The sequence below is a fragment of the Mesoplodon mirus genome (genome assembly GCF_964341445.2).
Source record: "Mesoplodon mirus genome assembly, chromosome: 8".
Taxonomy (NCBI): Eukaryota; Metazoa; Chordata; class Mammalia; order Artiodactyla; family Ziphiidae; genus Mesoplodon; species Mesoplodon mirus.
In genome coordinates this window covers 75834111-75851164 of record NC_138984.1, presented here as the reverse complement: position 1 = coordinate 75851164, position 17054 = coordinate 75834111, and the positions used below count along the sequence as shown (strand labels likewise).

At 39.4% G+C, this 17054-nt stretch overlaps 1 protein-coding gene across 11 annotated transcripts in view; it reads left to right on the top strand.

Annotated features, from left to right (window-relative positions):
• The window catches only part of RBMS1 (RNA binding motif single stranded interacting protein 1), a 211904-nt gene that overhangs the window by 171028 nt on the left and 23822 nt on the right, over window positions 1–17054 (top strand). For all 11 annotated transcript variants that reach the window (XM_082629973.1, XM_082629969.1, XM_082629972.1 and 8 more), the window contains exons 4-6: window positions 2734–2825; window positions 12144–12301; window positions 14321–14400. In XM_082629973.1, coding sequence (XP_082486099.1) covers window positions 2734–2825; window positions 12144–12301; window positions 14321–14400 — 330 coding nt within the window. The remainder of the gene's footprint in view (window positions 1–2733; window positions 2826–12143; window positions 12302–14320; window positions 14401–17054) is intronic.

Below are 17054 nucleotides of genomic sequence, written 5' to 3'. Positions count from 1 at the left end.
CATATTTTGAAGCCTCTCTCCAGAAGACAGAATTAAGCTGAAGGAAATATTGCTCTGAATAACATGTTATCGTAGTTATTAAATTTAAAAATTCACTATTCAGTTGCTCTTCTACCTTTCAATTTTTGTCAGTTTTTAGCCAACAAGAGGTATTTAAATGCTTTTCAGCACTGGAATATATGGTAGTTCAGGACCAAAAAAAAAAAAAAACTTACAATGGATTGATTGTGACACCGACTAGTTAATTATCAATGTTTACAGAGTTGTATATAAGACCAGAACACACACACACACACACACACACACACACACACACAGACGTAAAATGGGTGAGGATAAGTCAGACCAAAGGGAAAATAGGGGTAAGAGCAGGAAACTTCATGTTACTATAGAAATTGCCCTGTATTTCTTAGTTGCCAAAGCAAAAATAAACATACCTATTCCCATGATTCAGTAATCACAATGTAGAAGAAAATCCAAGAAGCAGGAATACCATAACTGTTGCTGGTCCTGAGACCTGAGAAGAATCCTCTTGGGGGTCCAGTGAGAGGATGCTGTGTTACTTAGTTTATCCCACCTTCAGAAATATCTGTATACATATTTATATAATGAAACCCATGGAACCTGTGAAACTCATTTATATACTCTTATATTTACTTGAAAGTAATATAATAGAGGAAGTGAAAGAGCCCAGGGTTGCATGCTTACCTGTTATATTTGTTTTTCAGCAAGTATTTATGAAACAGCTATGTAGTAGACATCGGGCAAGGCCAGAAAAGGTTATAAACAGTTAACTAAAAATGCAACCATTATGGATTTTTCCTAATAAGGAAATAACAGATAAAATAATACTAATATTACCTGAATGAATAGCAGTTTCAGCTACATGAATATCAAACTTGAGATCTTCTGTTTATTGTAATTTATTGACAACAGCAAAATTAAGGAGGGTGTCTTAAATATCCATCAGTAGAAGTTACATCATTTCAGTGTAGTTGGGTGTTCATTTTATGACCTGCTTAGATGGTATTTGGTAGTAAAATATGTATGAGAGTGAGAGAGTGAGTATGTGTGTGCCTGTGTGTACCTTCATAACGGGTTGCATGTTAGCATTAACAACAGATTTCTAATAAAAATCCAAAATACGTTTAACCTGACTTCTAACCTGGTTGTTGAGTAGCGTTCTCTGCTTTTACTTGGGTCAGCCTCTTCTTTTTCTTTCCAACCTGGCTATTTCTCTACTCACTGTCAAAATCAAATTAGGCCTTATTCCAACCCAATTCCAAGTACTCGATGGAAGCTGCTGCTTGTTTCAGCTTTGACACTTCTGTCTCCTAAAACATCTATTTCTGTAATCCATAGTCTAGTTCACTAGTTTTGTTACCAGGCAATATTTTTGGTATTAATACTGCACACTCACCTTTGGACTACTTCTGAAGTTTCTGTTTGGTCTTGTTGATGCATATATTTGCCTATTTTGACACTAGTTTCTTCCTGTCTAAATTACTGTAGCTTTATAATATCTGCAAATAAATGATAGGGCTGGCCGCTCTTCTATGCAACCTCCAAACAGGGCTTTTCTTTTTCAAAATATTCTTCCTCATTTAAACTTAATTTGATAATAGGTTTGAATTCCAAGGAAATCTCTGTTGGTATTTTTGCCTGGCATCCTGATCTTTTAAACAGTGTGCTAAATAGAATTGAACCTTTTCTCAGTAACTTAAGAGTTATAGTGACAAATCAGTGATTGCCTGATTTAATACAGTGATGCTTATGGATCAGTGAAGTTCATGGAGCTGTTTGCTCATATGCTGCTTAAGGCCTGTTCTTTGTATAGTTTTCCTCTTTTCTTGATTGCTATTCATTTTCACTAATAATTAGCATATGGATACCATCCATATGATTATTTTGTAGCAGCCCTACCCTCAACCCAACCCTTTTCCCCCATCATTTCCTGCTTTTGATTTGTCTGTCGTGGCCAGGCAGAATAGCTGACCAGCTTATCTAAAATGTTTGAAAAGCTGTGGATAAATATGCTTTGAACCAGGACCTCTCTTAGGAGGTTATTTATTTATTTGTTTTATTATGTTTTGTTTTTAGACTTTAGGACATGAACTGCTAAAACAGCTATTTTGGGTTTCTGGAGCCATCCCCCCCCCCTTTATTTATTTTGAAGAGATCATGAGCTCTATTTTAGATAATGATATTTTTAACCAAGTTGTAACATTTAGATTATTTTATATTTGGGGTATCCAGTGGTTGTACTTAACTTACTTGAAAAATAAAATGTAGTCTACAGAATAAACATACACTTGTAAGCTCTGTAGGATAGCACCATCTTTTTTACCAAGTTATTAAAAATGCTACTTCTCTGAAGTTGATTTTTTTTCCTTTTTTTTTTTTTAAATCTTGGTATAACTTAGATGTCTTTTTTTTTCCCCCCCAGTAAGTACAGGACACCTGAGAAAAAGATCTGGAAAAGGAAAAAAACTGGTTCGTGTTTTTTTTTTCCTTTTTTTTTTAAACTTTGAAGGGAAACTTGCCTAGCCTGTGGTAGATGGGGAAGGACAGCTTGAGGAGGATGTCGCGTTGCAGCTGTAAAGCTTGAGACTTGTCAGGACATCAGGGCTTTCATTTCTGTTGCCTGCATCAGAGACCAAATGGAGTCATCCTTTTCCTCTTTATGTAATCGTAAAATAATGGCTTAAACACTAAGTGTGTTCTGCATTTCAGGTTATGGTTTTGTCGACTTTGACAGTCCTGCAGCAGCTCAGAAGGCTGTGTCTGCCCTGAAGGCAAGTGGGGTTCAAGCTCAAATGGCAAAGGTGAGTTGAGAGCCGGTACTCACTGCTCTGGTCTCTGGCTTTGGTTCTGAAGCTAGATACATGGCTTTTCCTGTCACCATCCAAGTTCTTCCTTCCATCCCAGAGAGCCACAGTTACCTGTGGACACTTGTCCCATGCCTTCGCATCCTCAGTGGTAGCTATTTTGCCAAAGACTGTTCCTCATAATTTTATACGTGAAGAAGGATTTTACAACTGTATAAAATTTTACATAGCAGATTATGTAACCCCCTAAGTAAATGGAGAAATAGCACCAGATTTTCTCAGGTAAGTGGGTACTTGTGGGCTGAAGCTCTGTACTGTATTTTTTAAAATAATTTTAAAATGTCAGTGCTTAAAGAATTAATACATTTTAGAAACACTTCCGAAGGTAATTGTGTATAGAATGTCATATTATGAAAGAGTAACAAATACAATCACATATGTATGCGTTGTACAAATATACTAGTAGTTTTAATGCAGTGTAAGCTTACAGATACTATTTCCTCTGTGTAAAAGTCAGTGATTTTTAGACATTGGTTATTTATGGATTATAAATCTTCTCTTTAGTAGTTCTGCAGTGGCTTTATTCAGGACTTGTTTTGATGAACTCTTAATCACTGAAGTGGTATTTATGCTCCAGTCTTTTTTTTTTTTTTTTTTTTTTTTGCGGTACGCAGGCCTGTCACTGTTGTGGCCTCTCCCGTTGTGGAGCACGGGCTCCGGATGCGCAGGCTCAGCAGCCACGGCTCATGGGCCCAGCCGCTCCGCGGCATGTGGGATCTTCCCGGACCGGGGCACGAACTCGTGTCCCCTGCATCGGCAGGCGGACTCTCAACCACTGCGCCACCAGGGAAGCCCTATGCTCCAGTCTTATTGCCTAAATGTAAACTTGGGTTATATCATACCTAGTGCCTGAAGTGCATTTATTAAGATACTCATACAATTATATACATATTTTTTTATTTGTGGTTTTTGAATTGCTACAGAACATATTTTCAAGTTTGAAACTTGGCAGTTTGATATCTTGTATATTCTTTTCAAAAGATCGATAATTTTATATTATCTAGTGTCTTTAAGTACGGAGGAAAGTAATTTTGCGCTGTCCTCTGCTGCTTTTGAAGAGTAGCATGTGGTCATTCCCTGAGGGGTATTCACATTTCCATAAGGAAAGAAGATTTATGGAAGTTAAAGAACCCTGGTTGAGATAAGTTACCTGCTAAGATCTTAAAGCTGTTGAAGGACATATATGCAGCTACCAGGATAGAGATTTACCTTGATTAAAGGAATCAGCATGAGTAAAGATTTCAGGAATTGATGAAAGGGATCACCTTTCTAAAGTAATCCTTGACTTTTAATATTTTTAGACCTTTGGATTGAGTTGGACTTATTTCAGATGTTTTTAAACTCCAGAGGAAGAAGCTAAAATAAACAAACTGTAAATACTAAGCACCATGATTTTTAGATTACTTGTCCATAATATACAGCAGTTTCCTGTGGTATTGTTGAAAGACGGTGATTTTGAGGCTTGAAATATATTTAATTGTGAGTATGCAATACCTATGTTGTGTATGATTTACAGAATGTTTTATATACCTATGTAAACAATGGGTAACCATACATTTTCTAAGCAGGACTTTTAAGGCACAATTGGAAAAGGGCTCTGTTTTTCCCTCTGTTGTGTCCATTTCCTCTACTCTGTGAAGCTCCTGTTTCTTCATCTCATGGATAAAATCTAGGGCAGGTCCCATGACTTTTCTGGCTACTCTCGTTATTTTGAAAATTTCCTTCAGTTGCTTCTTTCATTTCAGGTCTTTCTGGTTCATTTTTTTTCAGTAGAATGCCCCTTAATTGTTTTCATATCCAAATTTCAGGGAACATAATTGTCTTTCAGTACATTTTCAGCCTTCCTATATGTATTTACCCCAATCTCAGTACAGTATTTTAAACAAGATGTTTAAGGGGAAAATCTCAGGTTATATTCCAAATACAGTTTGTAAAATGTCAGAATTGTGTAGAGGTTTTGAAAACTCTGCTGAGAGTCAGCAGAAAGAGATGTGTGTCTTGGATGCTGCCGGTGCTAAGAGAAATGACAACTTACAAAGCAGTTGTCTGCTAATAACCATATTGATAATTTGGTGATCAAGAAGTGATATTTTAAAAGTTTACATCCCAATATAACCATGCATTACGTGTATACAGACACACGTCCAGATATGTAACAGATGTATTTAGTCGCATTTTAGGAAATTGGGGGTTGTGATTAATGGTAATACATTATACTTTCCTTCTTACTTGAAATAATATGAAATAGGCATCTGGTTAACATTTTGATGCTGAATGTCTGATTTCTTTTTTTAAGAACACATTCCAATCCTGTTTATTTGACAAAATTTTGAGTACCGTATAATAGTAAAACTTCTCCCTTCCCCCAGCTCTGGTCTGCTCTAAGTAGTAAGCTTGTCCTGGGATGGGAGCATGGTTAGTTTCTTTCCTATTTCCCAAATTTGTGTCTTGCCCACTCTTCCCATAGCTAGCTGTGGTTTCCAACCCCTCCAAGGTTGGAGCAGTGGCAAAGGATGGGAAAGTTTCTTGACCTGACAATTATGTGATCTGGTATTCATTTCTCTGGGCAGACAGAGAACTGATGTTTTCCTTAGTAGAATGCTTTGCTCTTTCCCCTGTAGTTCCTTCAAGCTAGAGAAGACGTGTCCTCAGGCTGATAGCCTCAGCTCCTGAGAATCTAAGGGTCAGCCTTCAGCCCCTTTCTTCTAGGACCTTCTTATACTTCAAGACAGCCTTCCTGGAAGGCTGTAACACAACCCTGGGCCAACTCTACCTGTGTGGCCCACATTGATCTGTTTGCCAGCTGTCTGTGGGAGACTAGTTACCTCCCAATTGCACTTATAGGCCCCTTCAACCAGCCTTTGCCTTTTAGATTCCTCAGGCGTAAGTCAGACATTGATGCATTGTATCCACCAAGCTCGAGTGGTCACAGACCATGCCTCCTGAGGGGTCTGTTGAAGCCCCTCTTGCTGGACTGGCAGTGATGGGGGAGGCAGCCCGTGTGGTGGGACTCAGAACACATCAGCGGTTCTCTCCACATGCGTGTCCATTCCAGCCTCTCCAGTCCCTCCCAGGCAGACGAGAGGTGGGTGGTCAGCTGAGCCTCTCAAGCCAGATCTCAGCCACTCCTATGCAGACTTTGTGTAGGTGGTCTGGTTTCTCACCCTGGAACGTGGGCATGCCTGAAACCCATTTTTTGGTGACTTCTGCTGAAACAAAGTTAGAGAGAGGGCTATTTTAACAACCTGCTCCAGGTAATACAGAGGCCTTTTTTAGAGCGGCCCCATGAGCACTTACCTAGGCGTCTTTTCAGTGCCGGTGATACTGAGTAGCATAATATATTAAATAGATCCTGTTTGAAGAAGTCTTTACAATGCGTTTAGTCAGAACCAGACTGGGCATAGATTGGCACCGTATGTTGTGTCAACAGTGCACTTTGAATGCCAGCTTTCCCGTGGACTGATAATGAGCACTGTTCAAAGACCTCCTTAGGTGGCTTGGACTGTACATTGGCTAGGAAAAGTGATCCCTTCCTACATCATCTGTAGGGAGGGAACAATGCACGGGTTCAGAGATGCTGGCAGTGTGCCAACATTCTGCACATTGTGAATTTCTTTGGGTCTCTGTAGGATGACTGAGTTTCCTGGACCTGATTTCTTTTTTATTATATCATTAAAGTTACAAAAGGTATTTTAAATGCTAGAGGGTCCATTGTTCTGTGCCACGGAACCATGGGTTTGAGTATCGGGAGTTGACTTATCCCCTTTATGCTGTCTGGATAAAGGAGCATCTGGCATGTACCTTTTGTGGAGACAGTTTATAAAAGTTTAGGTCTGGCTCCCATGTTTGGATGATAAGGGACCTGTCCCTGTCCACTTTCCTCTAGTGAATTAATCTGGACACTATAAAGTTTTGAAAATTCACATTGCCACATATTAAAGGCTTGCTTTCTTACATAATCAGAAAAAATCAAGGGACATTCCACTAGGCGAGTCTGAGGAGTGGGGGAGAATATAATATTGTTTGACACTTTGACTACCTGAGTTGAAAAAGAACTCCACAAATATTCAAAACTGAATTATAAAGCTACAAGTGGAGAGCGTTGGACAACAATGGTTGTTTCTTATTCGTGTTTTAATTTCAGTGCCTTGCTTGGTACTTGGCCTATGGTAGATATCAAATGTTTGTTTTGTTGATGATCAAAGAAGCCAATTAAGCAAGAGAAAAACTTCCCAGTTTGGGCAGATATGGAGAGAGAAGAATGGGACATTTAAAAATTATATTTATTGAGTCTATCGAGTACCCTGATGAAATTTACCAAAGGTTTTCCAAAAGGCTCAAGGTTATACTTGAGCCATTTATGTTAAACTTGGCATTTGTTTCAAATGTGTGCATTTTTCAAAATAAAAGACTCAGAATCTATGAAAAGAAGAAAAAAACCTCAGATAACGAGCTAAAAAGATATAAAACTCAAGTCAACATTGGTGATATCTGTTAATAGAGTGACTTCTGTAGGCCTTTCCGCAATACCTCTTAAGACCTGCTGGGGGTCAGCGGATCACCCTGTGTTATTTGCCTAGCGGTATGCTCGCACTTTTTTCAGTAAATAGGCAGTCAGAGGAGCAGGAATTTAATCGCCCTTCCACACAGAGGTCTACCATGCTTCAAGCAGTTTGCATTCACATGCCCATAAGCAGCTATCTGCTGGTTGGTGAACCTACTGAGTACAAGAGAAAACAGATGTCTGGTCTTCCTGCCAGGTCCCTTTCTTGAATTTTAGGAACCATTCCACACGCATAGGGAGGTTTTTGTTAATTTCTTTCAGATGATGACTGAGCGCTTTACACCACGTGGGACCTCCAAGCCCCACTTTTCTACTCAAGTGAACATTAGTAGCCATTTATCCCTCGCATGGCCAATGTGGGATCCAAGTGTTCTACTTGTTAAAGAAGCCATTGAACACTTTCCATGCCTAGGGATATAAAGAGGTCTGTTAGCCCCATTTTTATTTCTGACCACCCATAATTTACAGAAAAATTGTTTTTTTCAGACATAGCGTTGTATGTAATAAAATAGAGTTATGGTTGTCCCTGATTTTAAAGGGGCGAAATTACCCTTATTCAAGAACCACTCTCACGTAGTACAAGTACTGTATGTTCCGTTTACTAGGAATGTATGGTGATTAGAATGCATGGACCGTTTGGTGATTAGATATTCTTGTGGCCATTGCTGCCGGCTTGGAGTTGCTTCTCTTTTTTGTTTTGTTTTGTTTTTTTACTTGCGACTTTGTGTGCAATGTGTGCAAGATAAGTTGACCATTTGAAAAGAAGGATAAATAATGTTAGCCCTAGAGGTCATTCCAAATGAAGAGAGCTAGTCGACTTGAGTGTTTGCTATTGAAAACAAATGCGTTAAAATCACAGGAAATATCTACCTGTACTTAGTCTATCTTATCTCACTATTTATCATAGAGTGGGCTAGGAGCTCAATTTCCTGATTCTGATTTAGCACTTTTTATTATTTTTTTTCTTCATTGGTAAACATTCACGTTGAATCAACATTTTAAAGAATAACTTTTTTTTTTTTTTGCTGCATTGGGTCTTCATTGCTGGGTGCAGGATTTCTCTAGTTGTGGCAAGCGGGGGCTACTCTTTGTTGCATAGCGCGGGCTCCTCATTGCGGTGGCTTCTCTTGTTGTGGAGCACATCGTCTAGGCACAGGGGGCTTCAGTAGTTGTGGCACACGGGCTTAGTTGTTCCGCGGCATGTGGGATCTTCCCCGACCAGGGCTCGAACCCGTGTCCCCTGCATTGGCAGGCAGATTATTAACCACTGTGCCACCAGGGAAGACCCAAGAATAACATTTTTATTAATAGTTTAATAGCAACTAAACCACAGATTTAGAAAGTTCTTAGTTACCTACATTGTCAGCCCTTTTGAAAATACTTCACAGATGACAAAGTCTATGAACATTCTTAAATATTCTTAAATGTTAGTCATTTAGATTTTAATAATTGTAACTCAAAAGCTCACAATATTTATGATACATGCTTCTTTTTTTTTTTTTTTTTTTTTTTTTTTTGCGGTATGCGGGCCTCTCACTGTTGTGTTCTCTCCCGTTGCGGAGCACAGGCTCCGGACGCGCAGGCTCAGCGGCCATGGCTCACGGGCCCAGCCGCTCCGCGGCATGTGGGATCTTCCCGGACCGGGGCACGAACCCGTGTCCCCTGCATCGGCAGGTGGACTCTCAACCACTGCGCCACCAGGGGAGCCCGATACATGTTTCTTATGTAACATTTTTAATGCCACATCTTTGTCCAAGGCGTGTTTTAATGCTCTTTAATTAGGGAGTTCCCAGCTTTATTCTGAATCTGACTAAGCATGATTCAGAAATCTTTCTAATAAGATAGACTTGATCACATCACTCCCTTGCTTATGTGCCTCCAGAAGCTGCAGATTTTTTAGGGTGTGGCTTTCTAGCTGCAGCACAGGGACACGGCTCCCCCTTCCTCCTACTCCCCCTCACCCAACAAAGTATAACGCCTGAAATCACAGGATAAACATGGCTTATATTCCTGCAATATCAGTATGACTCAAAAGTATTAATTCAGAAATACTGTTTCTGTTTGAAACAAACTCAAATAATTAGGGAGTAGATTGCAACATTTACATGATTTTTTTTTGTTGTTGTTGTTAGATAAAATACAAGCCTTCAAGGAAATTTTGCAGTTCTGGCAAGGCTACTTTATCCTTTGCCCACACAGTCTTCAGGATACATAGTCATTCTCTTTCGTGCTAGCATTGCTTAAGTGGAAAAGTTTAAGCACTGATAACTGGCAAAAAAGTCATACTCCTTGGATAGCTTTTCACAATCTGGTTTTCAGCCTCATGCCTTATGCTTGTTTCTCAAGTCTCAACTCAATGTCATGCCCTCTGTAAAGTGTTCCCTAATAAAGACAAGCTCCCCTATCTGTCCTCCCATTGTGATTTGTATACATCTCTATTACAGCATTCATCACATGTGTTTTTATATTCCCAACTCAACTATAAACGGCTAGAAGACAGGCCTGGAGTCACAATTATTGTACAAGAGGGTCTGGGATGTACAGGATGCACTATAAATGTCATTGGGCTGTATTAGGCTACAGGACCCCTCAGTGTACCCACCTTCAGAGAGAAAGAACCCCATCTGTGTTCACCAGCTAAGGACCAGACTTCCACAGGAACAAATACAGTCTTGTGCACTCCAGGAAAGCTTCAGGGACTTGGGAGGTTAGAGCCAACATGAGATAGTTAATTGAGGAGCTGTGGATTAACTGGGTGAAGTCAGGGAAGGTAGTGAATGAAGTGGAAATAAGGAATTAAGATTTTAGCTTGTAGTCCACCTGAGAAGAATTTGAAAAACTTAATACCAAAGACCATTTTGTTTTTCCCTTTATTTTGAAGCATTTTGTCTATTACTGTCATGCATTTATTAAATCGCTTTACAATTTTTATACATTAAAGGTATGCTTTATGTAATTTTCAGTGGGAGGTTTTGCCCGGCATAAGGTAATCAGTGGTACCACACTGACTTTATCTGCTTTCAGACAGAAGCAAAGGTAGTTGCCATTTTTGTTTAGTCTGTCAAGGGTTAATGAAGTTAAGTTTCTGGCTTGCTACTGAGCACGTGAAAATTTTTAATTTTTTTCTTGGACACAACTGCACTGACACCCCTGAGAGTCTGGGCCACCCAGGTTGGGAGCTTTTCTACTCCATACCTTTGGGACTGGCCTGGTAACAGGCTGCCTTCTGTCAGAACCAGGAAGTCATAAGGACAGTACTTTCTGCCCATAGTTTCTCAGTCTTTGGTAACTTTAATTCTTGGGACTACCAGGGTATTTGCCATTCCCTAGGATACCAGATCGTTGTTTTAAATCTTAAAGGTCAGTTACTTTTACTTGCAGATTATCTGAAAGGAAAGGTTTTATTTCAGGTTTAATTAATGCCAGGATACATTTGAAAGTAGAGACTTTGTGCAAATATGCATATGTTTCACATATATTTTTAAAGTACTGTGCATTTTGGAAATTTAAGTATAATGAGTGTGCTGTTCTGTTGCCTAAGGCTGAGACATCAGTTAATGACTTTGCTAATAGTGCTTGTTAAAGAAAAATCATAAACTTGCATAGTTCAATATGTAAAGATACAATTGGTAGTAAGGTCAAAGGAAAGCCTGTTTTAAAGTTAAGATCATCCTGATCTCACAATTGCCAAGATGAGTTTTTACTTGTCAGAAAATATTCCAGATATCATATAAGCTTATTTCCTGATGATTTAACACCAGACTCAGTAAATATACATAGCAGTTACTGGTTCTCAGAAAACTCCGTTGCTATCTTTGGTTTCAGCTGATTTTACCTCAGCAGTGGAAAGGTGGGTGGGAAATGATCTAATTGCTGCTTCTCGAACTTGCATATGCATTTGTACTGCCTGGAGATCTTATTAAAATGCAGTTTCTGATTCTCTAGGTCTGGGATGGGGCCTGGAATTCTACATTTCTAGTAAGCTTGCAGGTAATTCCATCACTGCTGGCCCCTGGATCACTCTTAGAGTAGCAAAACTCCCTTTCCCCATCTACACTTGAGTTCAGCTTTATCCAGGTTCTAAAATTTGTTCTGCCTTGAGTCTGTCATTTTGTATGACTTTGTGGGGTTTTGTTTTTGTTAATTTAGGAAGTTCTCTATTTCTCATTGGTGATCACAGCTCAGAGGTAGTAAGGACTCTGCTGTAGAGCAAAAGAAGGGAATTTGGGCAAAATCCCACTGGACTTTAGTTGACTTAGTCCAGAATCCGTCGTGTGTTTCTGGATTGAATTATTAGCAGTAACAACCATTTGTGCAATAGTGTGCTCAAAATGGGCTCCTAAAAATAGTAGTGGAGGAGAGGTTAGTTATTTTGTAGAACACGGCAAACAGCTGAGAGTTGTGCGTCCATGAGGGCATCCTCTCCAACTCAGCAACGCCTGCCAGCACTTCTGCTTCCAGACCTGCCAAGAATGGTTTGGTGGGATCGTGTCTGACCTGCACAGATTGTCCAAGCTTCAGACACTGTTTTCAAGTGTTCATGGTGACTCGGGTGTTCTGTAGTTCCCGTGATCTCACTTGCTAGTACTTTCAAAGGACCTGAGCTAAGAGAGTGGCCAAGTAAACCTGTGTTAACATACATATCTCACCTTCTGCTGGAAATTAATAGACAGTTCTCTGTTCGGTTTTAGCAACAGGAACAAGATCCTACCAACTTGTATATTTCTAATTTGCCACTGTCCATGGATGAGCAAGAACTTGAAAATATGCTGAAACCATTTGGACAAGTTATTTCTACAAGGATACTACGCGATTCCAGTGGGACAAGTCGTGGTGTTGGCTTTGCTAGGTAAGTACGCTGCCCTGTCTTCTTGTCAACAACAGTAACTCTGCTGTGTTTCCTGGAAAATAAAAATTGAGCAAGAAGAGAGAATTTAAGCCAGGGTTATAGGAGCCAGTTGTACCATGAACTTAAATTATGCATAAAAAATAGTTTGCATTTTTCCAAATCTTTTGGAAGCTCATTAGGACTCTTGAACCTGAGGACACTAAATATTTGGTGACTTAGGGCAAGGAAATATAATACCACATGAGCAATAGTTCCTCAAGTATGTTTCCTTAATAATTTGACTAATTAGATCAAGATGCCTAAACTTCTTAAAAACAACAATCTCAGGCTCCTAAATTTCGTAAATAAATTGGTATTTTTGTCTCATTAGATGGAACCTTGGTTCATCATCAATAAGGTCAGTGAATTAGATTTTTAAGTGAAATATTTCAAACACTCAGAAAGGTACAACAGACACCTGTCTAACCACCAAGTGTTACACAAATTGTAACATTTTACAGTTTTTGCCGACATTTTTTTTAAGAAGTAAAATGTTGCAGATATCTAAAGTACCCTCAGTCCTTCCATCTTATTTTTATCCCTTCCTCCCCAGAAAGGATACTTCCATGTAATGGTTAGTTTGCTTCCTTTAAAAACCTTGAACAAAAGAAGCTTTGGTTTTTGACGTAGTTGCAATCTGAAAGCCTGCGTACAAAAACTGATTTTACATCATTTAGCAACCTATTAATACTGTGCAGTAACCGATAATGTCTACATGTCTTAAAGTATTGACTTTGGTTTTGGAGGGGCAATTAGTGACGTTTTACTTTCCTATACATTATCCTATTTGATGACAATCGCATCTACCACAGGCCTGTGAGATCAACAAAGCAAGCACTTTTCACTCTTTCACATATAGGAAAATTGAGTTAAAGAAAGGACTTTTCCATTGTCACAGGGCTGCCAAGCAATGAAGCAAGGTCTAGTACTTGGTTCTTCTGACTTTCAGTCCATTACTTTTTCTGTTAGGCCAGATGATTTTATAATAAAACTAAGATATTCTACAGGTGGAAAGTCACCAAGACCAGCATCCCCAGTGTGCACTTCATGGGTTAAAAGGACCCAGGTGAAACAGTGAAAGGCCCAGCACCATATGAAAATCGTCCCTCTGTGGGTGTTCTTCTGAAAGCAGATCAAGGACTTTCATTTCTGTATCCAAAGATAGAACCCAATTAAATTCTATTGCTTTTAAAAACTATTAAAAACCACCCATTAAAACCAAGGTGCAACTCTTCTGGGTAGTCCAGGAGTGTAGTGCATTTTGAGCAGATTATTCAGTGTTTTTTCCATTAAAGAAAAATAAATCAAAATGATTTAATTCCCCTGAAAGGTTTCTTAGGTGTTCTTAGCCACCTGCAGATGTAGAATAAGTTGTTAGGCTCCATCCTTTAATTCCTCCTCTAAAGCCAAGATGACAAAGAAGGTACATAATTGACTTCACTAATTTAATTTTAAACTTCAAGCTAATGAGAAAAACCTGTAAGACACATCCTCTGATTAACACCAGTTCTTATCGTGACTTTTGAGTCTGTCATTTTTTTGAATACGTAAAAGGAAAGACCATCTTTAAAATGACCAATATCCCAGCAGCACTAAATACACTAGTATTTTAAACTGGTATTTTTATTTTTAATTCACTCTCATGACTAACAAAGCTATTGTGTGTTGATTATCAGTTTTTCTACAAGTGGGAAAAAATTATACATTTCCTATGCTTGATATTAAACACTCTTTGTATAATTTATTTCTTTTATGATTCTGAATGTACTGTGTGGTTATCAAGTTTCTATTTTACTATGGAAGCACACAAGCAACAGTTAAATAAAAGATAGAATAAACCCACTTTTTCCTATCATTCACATTTTTGTTAGTTTTCATTTGTATCCAATAAACATATAGGATTGTATTCATGTGTACAGAACAAAATGAAAACTAAGATATCTCTGATTATTTACGTGTTTTATTTTTATGTATAAATAGGATGGAATCAACAGAAAAGTGCGAAGCCGTTATTGGTCATTTTAATGGAAAATTCATTAAGACACCACCCGGAGTTTCTGGTATGTTGTTTGTCTAAAATTGTATCAGTAGTCTTTTGTTTTAGGATGTGGTGACTCTTATATCAAGAACAAAGAAACTCCTCCTTTAGCTCTTTAAAATTTATTTCTTTGGATCTACAAATAAGACTTCAAAATTCACTTCTCCCAACTGTTTAAATATGAATGGAAGCATAGAGAAACAAACTTATGGTTACGGGGTGGGAGGGGGTATAAATCGGGAGACTGGGACTGACATATACACACTACTATATATAAAATAGATGACTAGTAAGGACGTACTCTGTAGCACAGGGAACTCTTCTCAATACCCTGTAATGACCTCTATGGGAAGAGAATCTAAAAAAGAGTGGATATATGTATATGTATAACTAATACAATTTTCTGTACAGCAGATACTAACACAGCATTGTAAAGCAACTATACTCTAATAAAAAATTCTTTTAAAATTCCAAAAAAATGAAACGTAAGCTTAGGGGGGGAAAAAAAATATATATATATATATATATATACACATATATACATATATATATATATATATATATATATATATGTGTGTGTGTGTGTGTGTGTGTGTATATATATATATATATGAAGCAGACCCAGTGGTAAGGAGGTGTGTGACTTGCAGGGCATTCAGAAGCCACTCCTTCTTGGATGAGGAAGCCGTCCTCTAACTCACCTCATCACCATCCTCAATAAATATTCTGTCAGTCCTATCCGTTGAGGACTGTGGTACTTTCCACCCCAGCTCCCGCCTTCGTTCTGGAAGATGTCAGCATGTGTTACCCCTCCCCCTGGACTCAACTTCCGTGGCCCCTCCATCCACTCCTCTGTGGCCGCTTCCTCCCATTGCTCTGCCCCGTGTTGTCTTGACCAAGAAAACACTGCACCTCAGGAGCTTTTCATTCCAACATTACACCCCCTCTAACTCCCACTAAACCCGGTCTGAAATACAGTGGGCTCCAGCTTGATCAGACCCTCAGCATCACTGGTCCTCACTCAGCCTCTCACCCTTACCTAAATAGCAATTCTCAGTTTTCACCACCCTGCTCAGCCCTCTCCCTACACTGCTCCCACACCCCAATCCTAAGGAGATGACTTCACTTCCCTTTAATCAGGCTGTCCTATCTTGCCCTTTCAACAGCTTCCTCTGCTGCCGTTGGGTTACTGTCTGCATAGCGCCCTGAGGACACCCACCTGTACGGCAGCATTTAGCATGTTTACATGTGTCAGTGCACTAAACTAAGCTCCTCGAAGGCAGAGACTGTTTTCTTATCTTTCTGTTTTCATGCCTAGCTCAGTACTTGAACCATACTGTTCAAGCACCAGTAACTGTTTGTTGGTTTTGCATAAATTTCACTTCACTATTCACCAAGACAACACTACCTATTTGCAAGCTAGCGTGCAAGCGGCTGACCACAATCTAGAAGACATTTCCATTTGTGCATGTGTAACTAGTGTTCAGTATTTATTCTTCTGTAGCTCCCAGGTTCCATCTTTAACTGGATGGCTGATGATTATGATTAGGGATCCACTTTACTTTTCTGTATCCAGGTGAGTCTCACTTCATAGAGAATCTATTTATAAGTGTGTGCGATACCACGGACTAACTGCATCCTTTAATACCAAAATCTGACAGCATACAGTTTGCATGGCTGTATTTGAGCTTGAGCTAAAACATAAAATACGAGGCCTAGAAGTACGCTCTTCCAAGGAACTCAGCCTGTGAAAGAGCTTCCTTTTCTGTTTTTTAAGTCAATTTTGTTTTTCCATCCACAACACTTGAGTTGAAAGAAAAAAAAAGAAACGAGAGGGGAATGTTTTTACCTTACAACCAAGTAAAGACAAGGGAGAAATTTCACACGTGGGAGGCTTCTGTCAGCCTTGCCCCGTGGGGCCTTCCAAGGCCCCTGCACACAGCTGCCCCCTGTGTTCACCTCGCTTTCCGTGCCATCCTCAGCATGGGCAGAACCCCCAGAGTATTATATTAGTCCCTTCAAAGGGCTGCTCATCCAACCCACCTGTGACCTCGTTACTTTCTCAGCTCATTCGTGCATGCAACAAGGAGATTTCGAGAAGGAAAAACACCCCAGCACACATTTGTTTTGATGTTGTATCAAAGATAAGATCTACCAGCTCCCTGAATGAAGTAGATCTCAGGGTGTCACGAATTGAGGTTGGACCGTTTCCTTTTTTCTCCAAAGGACTTCATGGTTGTGTCATTTAACTGTTTTCTTTGAAGTAGGTGTGAAGACTCTTGGTCACACCCATTCTAGGAAGAAAAAGACCTTATTTTCCAAACCACACGCAAATAATTGTAGGATTCTCTGCACCTTTGCAATGAATAGCTTCTTCCAAGTAGTGCTAAGTGTCAAAGCGAGCATATGAACCAGATGGGTTCCTTCTCCATGGAGAGCATCCGGGCAGGGAAGACAACTGTGCAGTCAAGCTGTTCTCTTTATTCTGAACCAGGACTTAACTTTATGCCATTTTCTGGGGTTTGATGATCTCTCACATGTTTTAGTCTTGGTTCCCAACTAGACTGCATGTTCCTAGCGGCAAGGGCTGCGTTTTACATTTTAATTTTGCGGTAGGCACGAAAAGCCTATGCGTCACCCTATACCAGCAGAGGTCACCAAGCGGTTTCCAAGAGC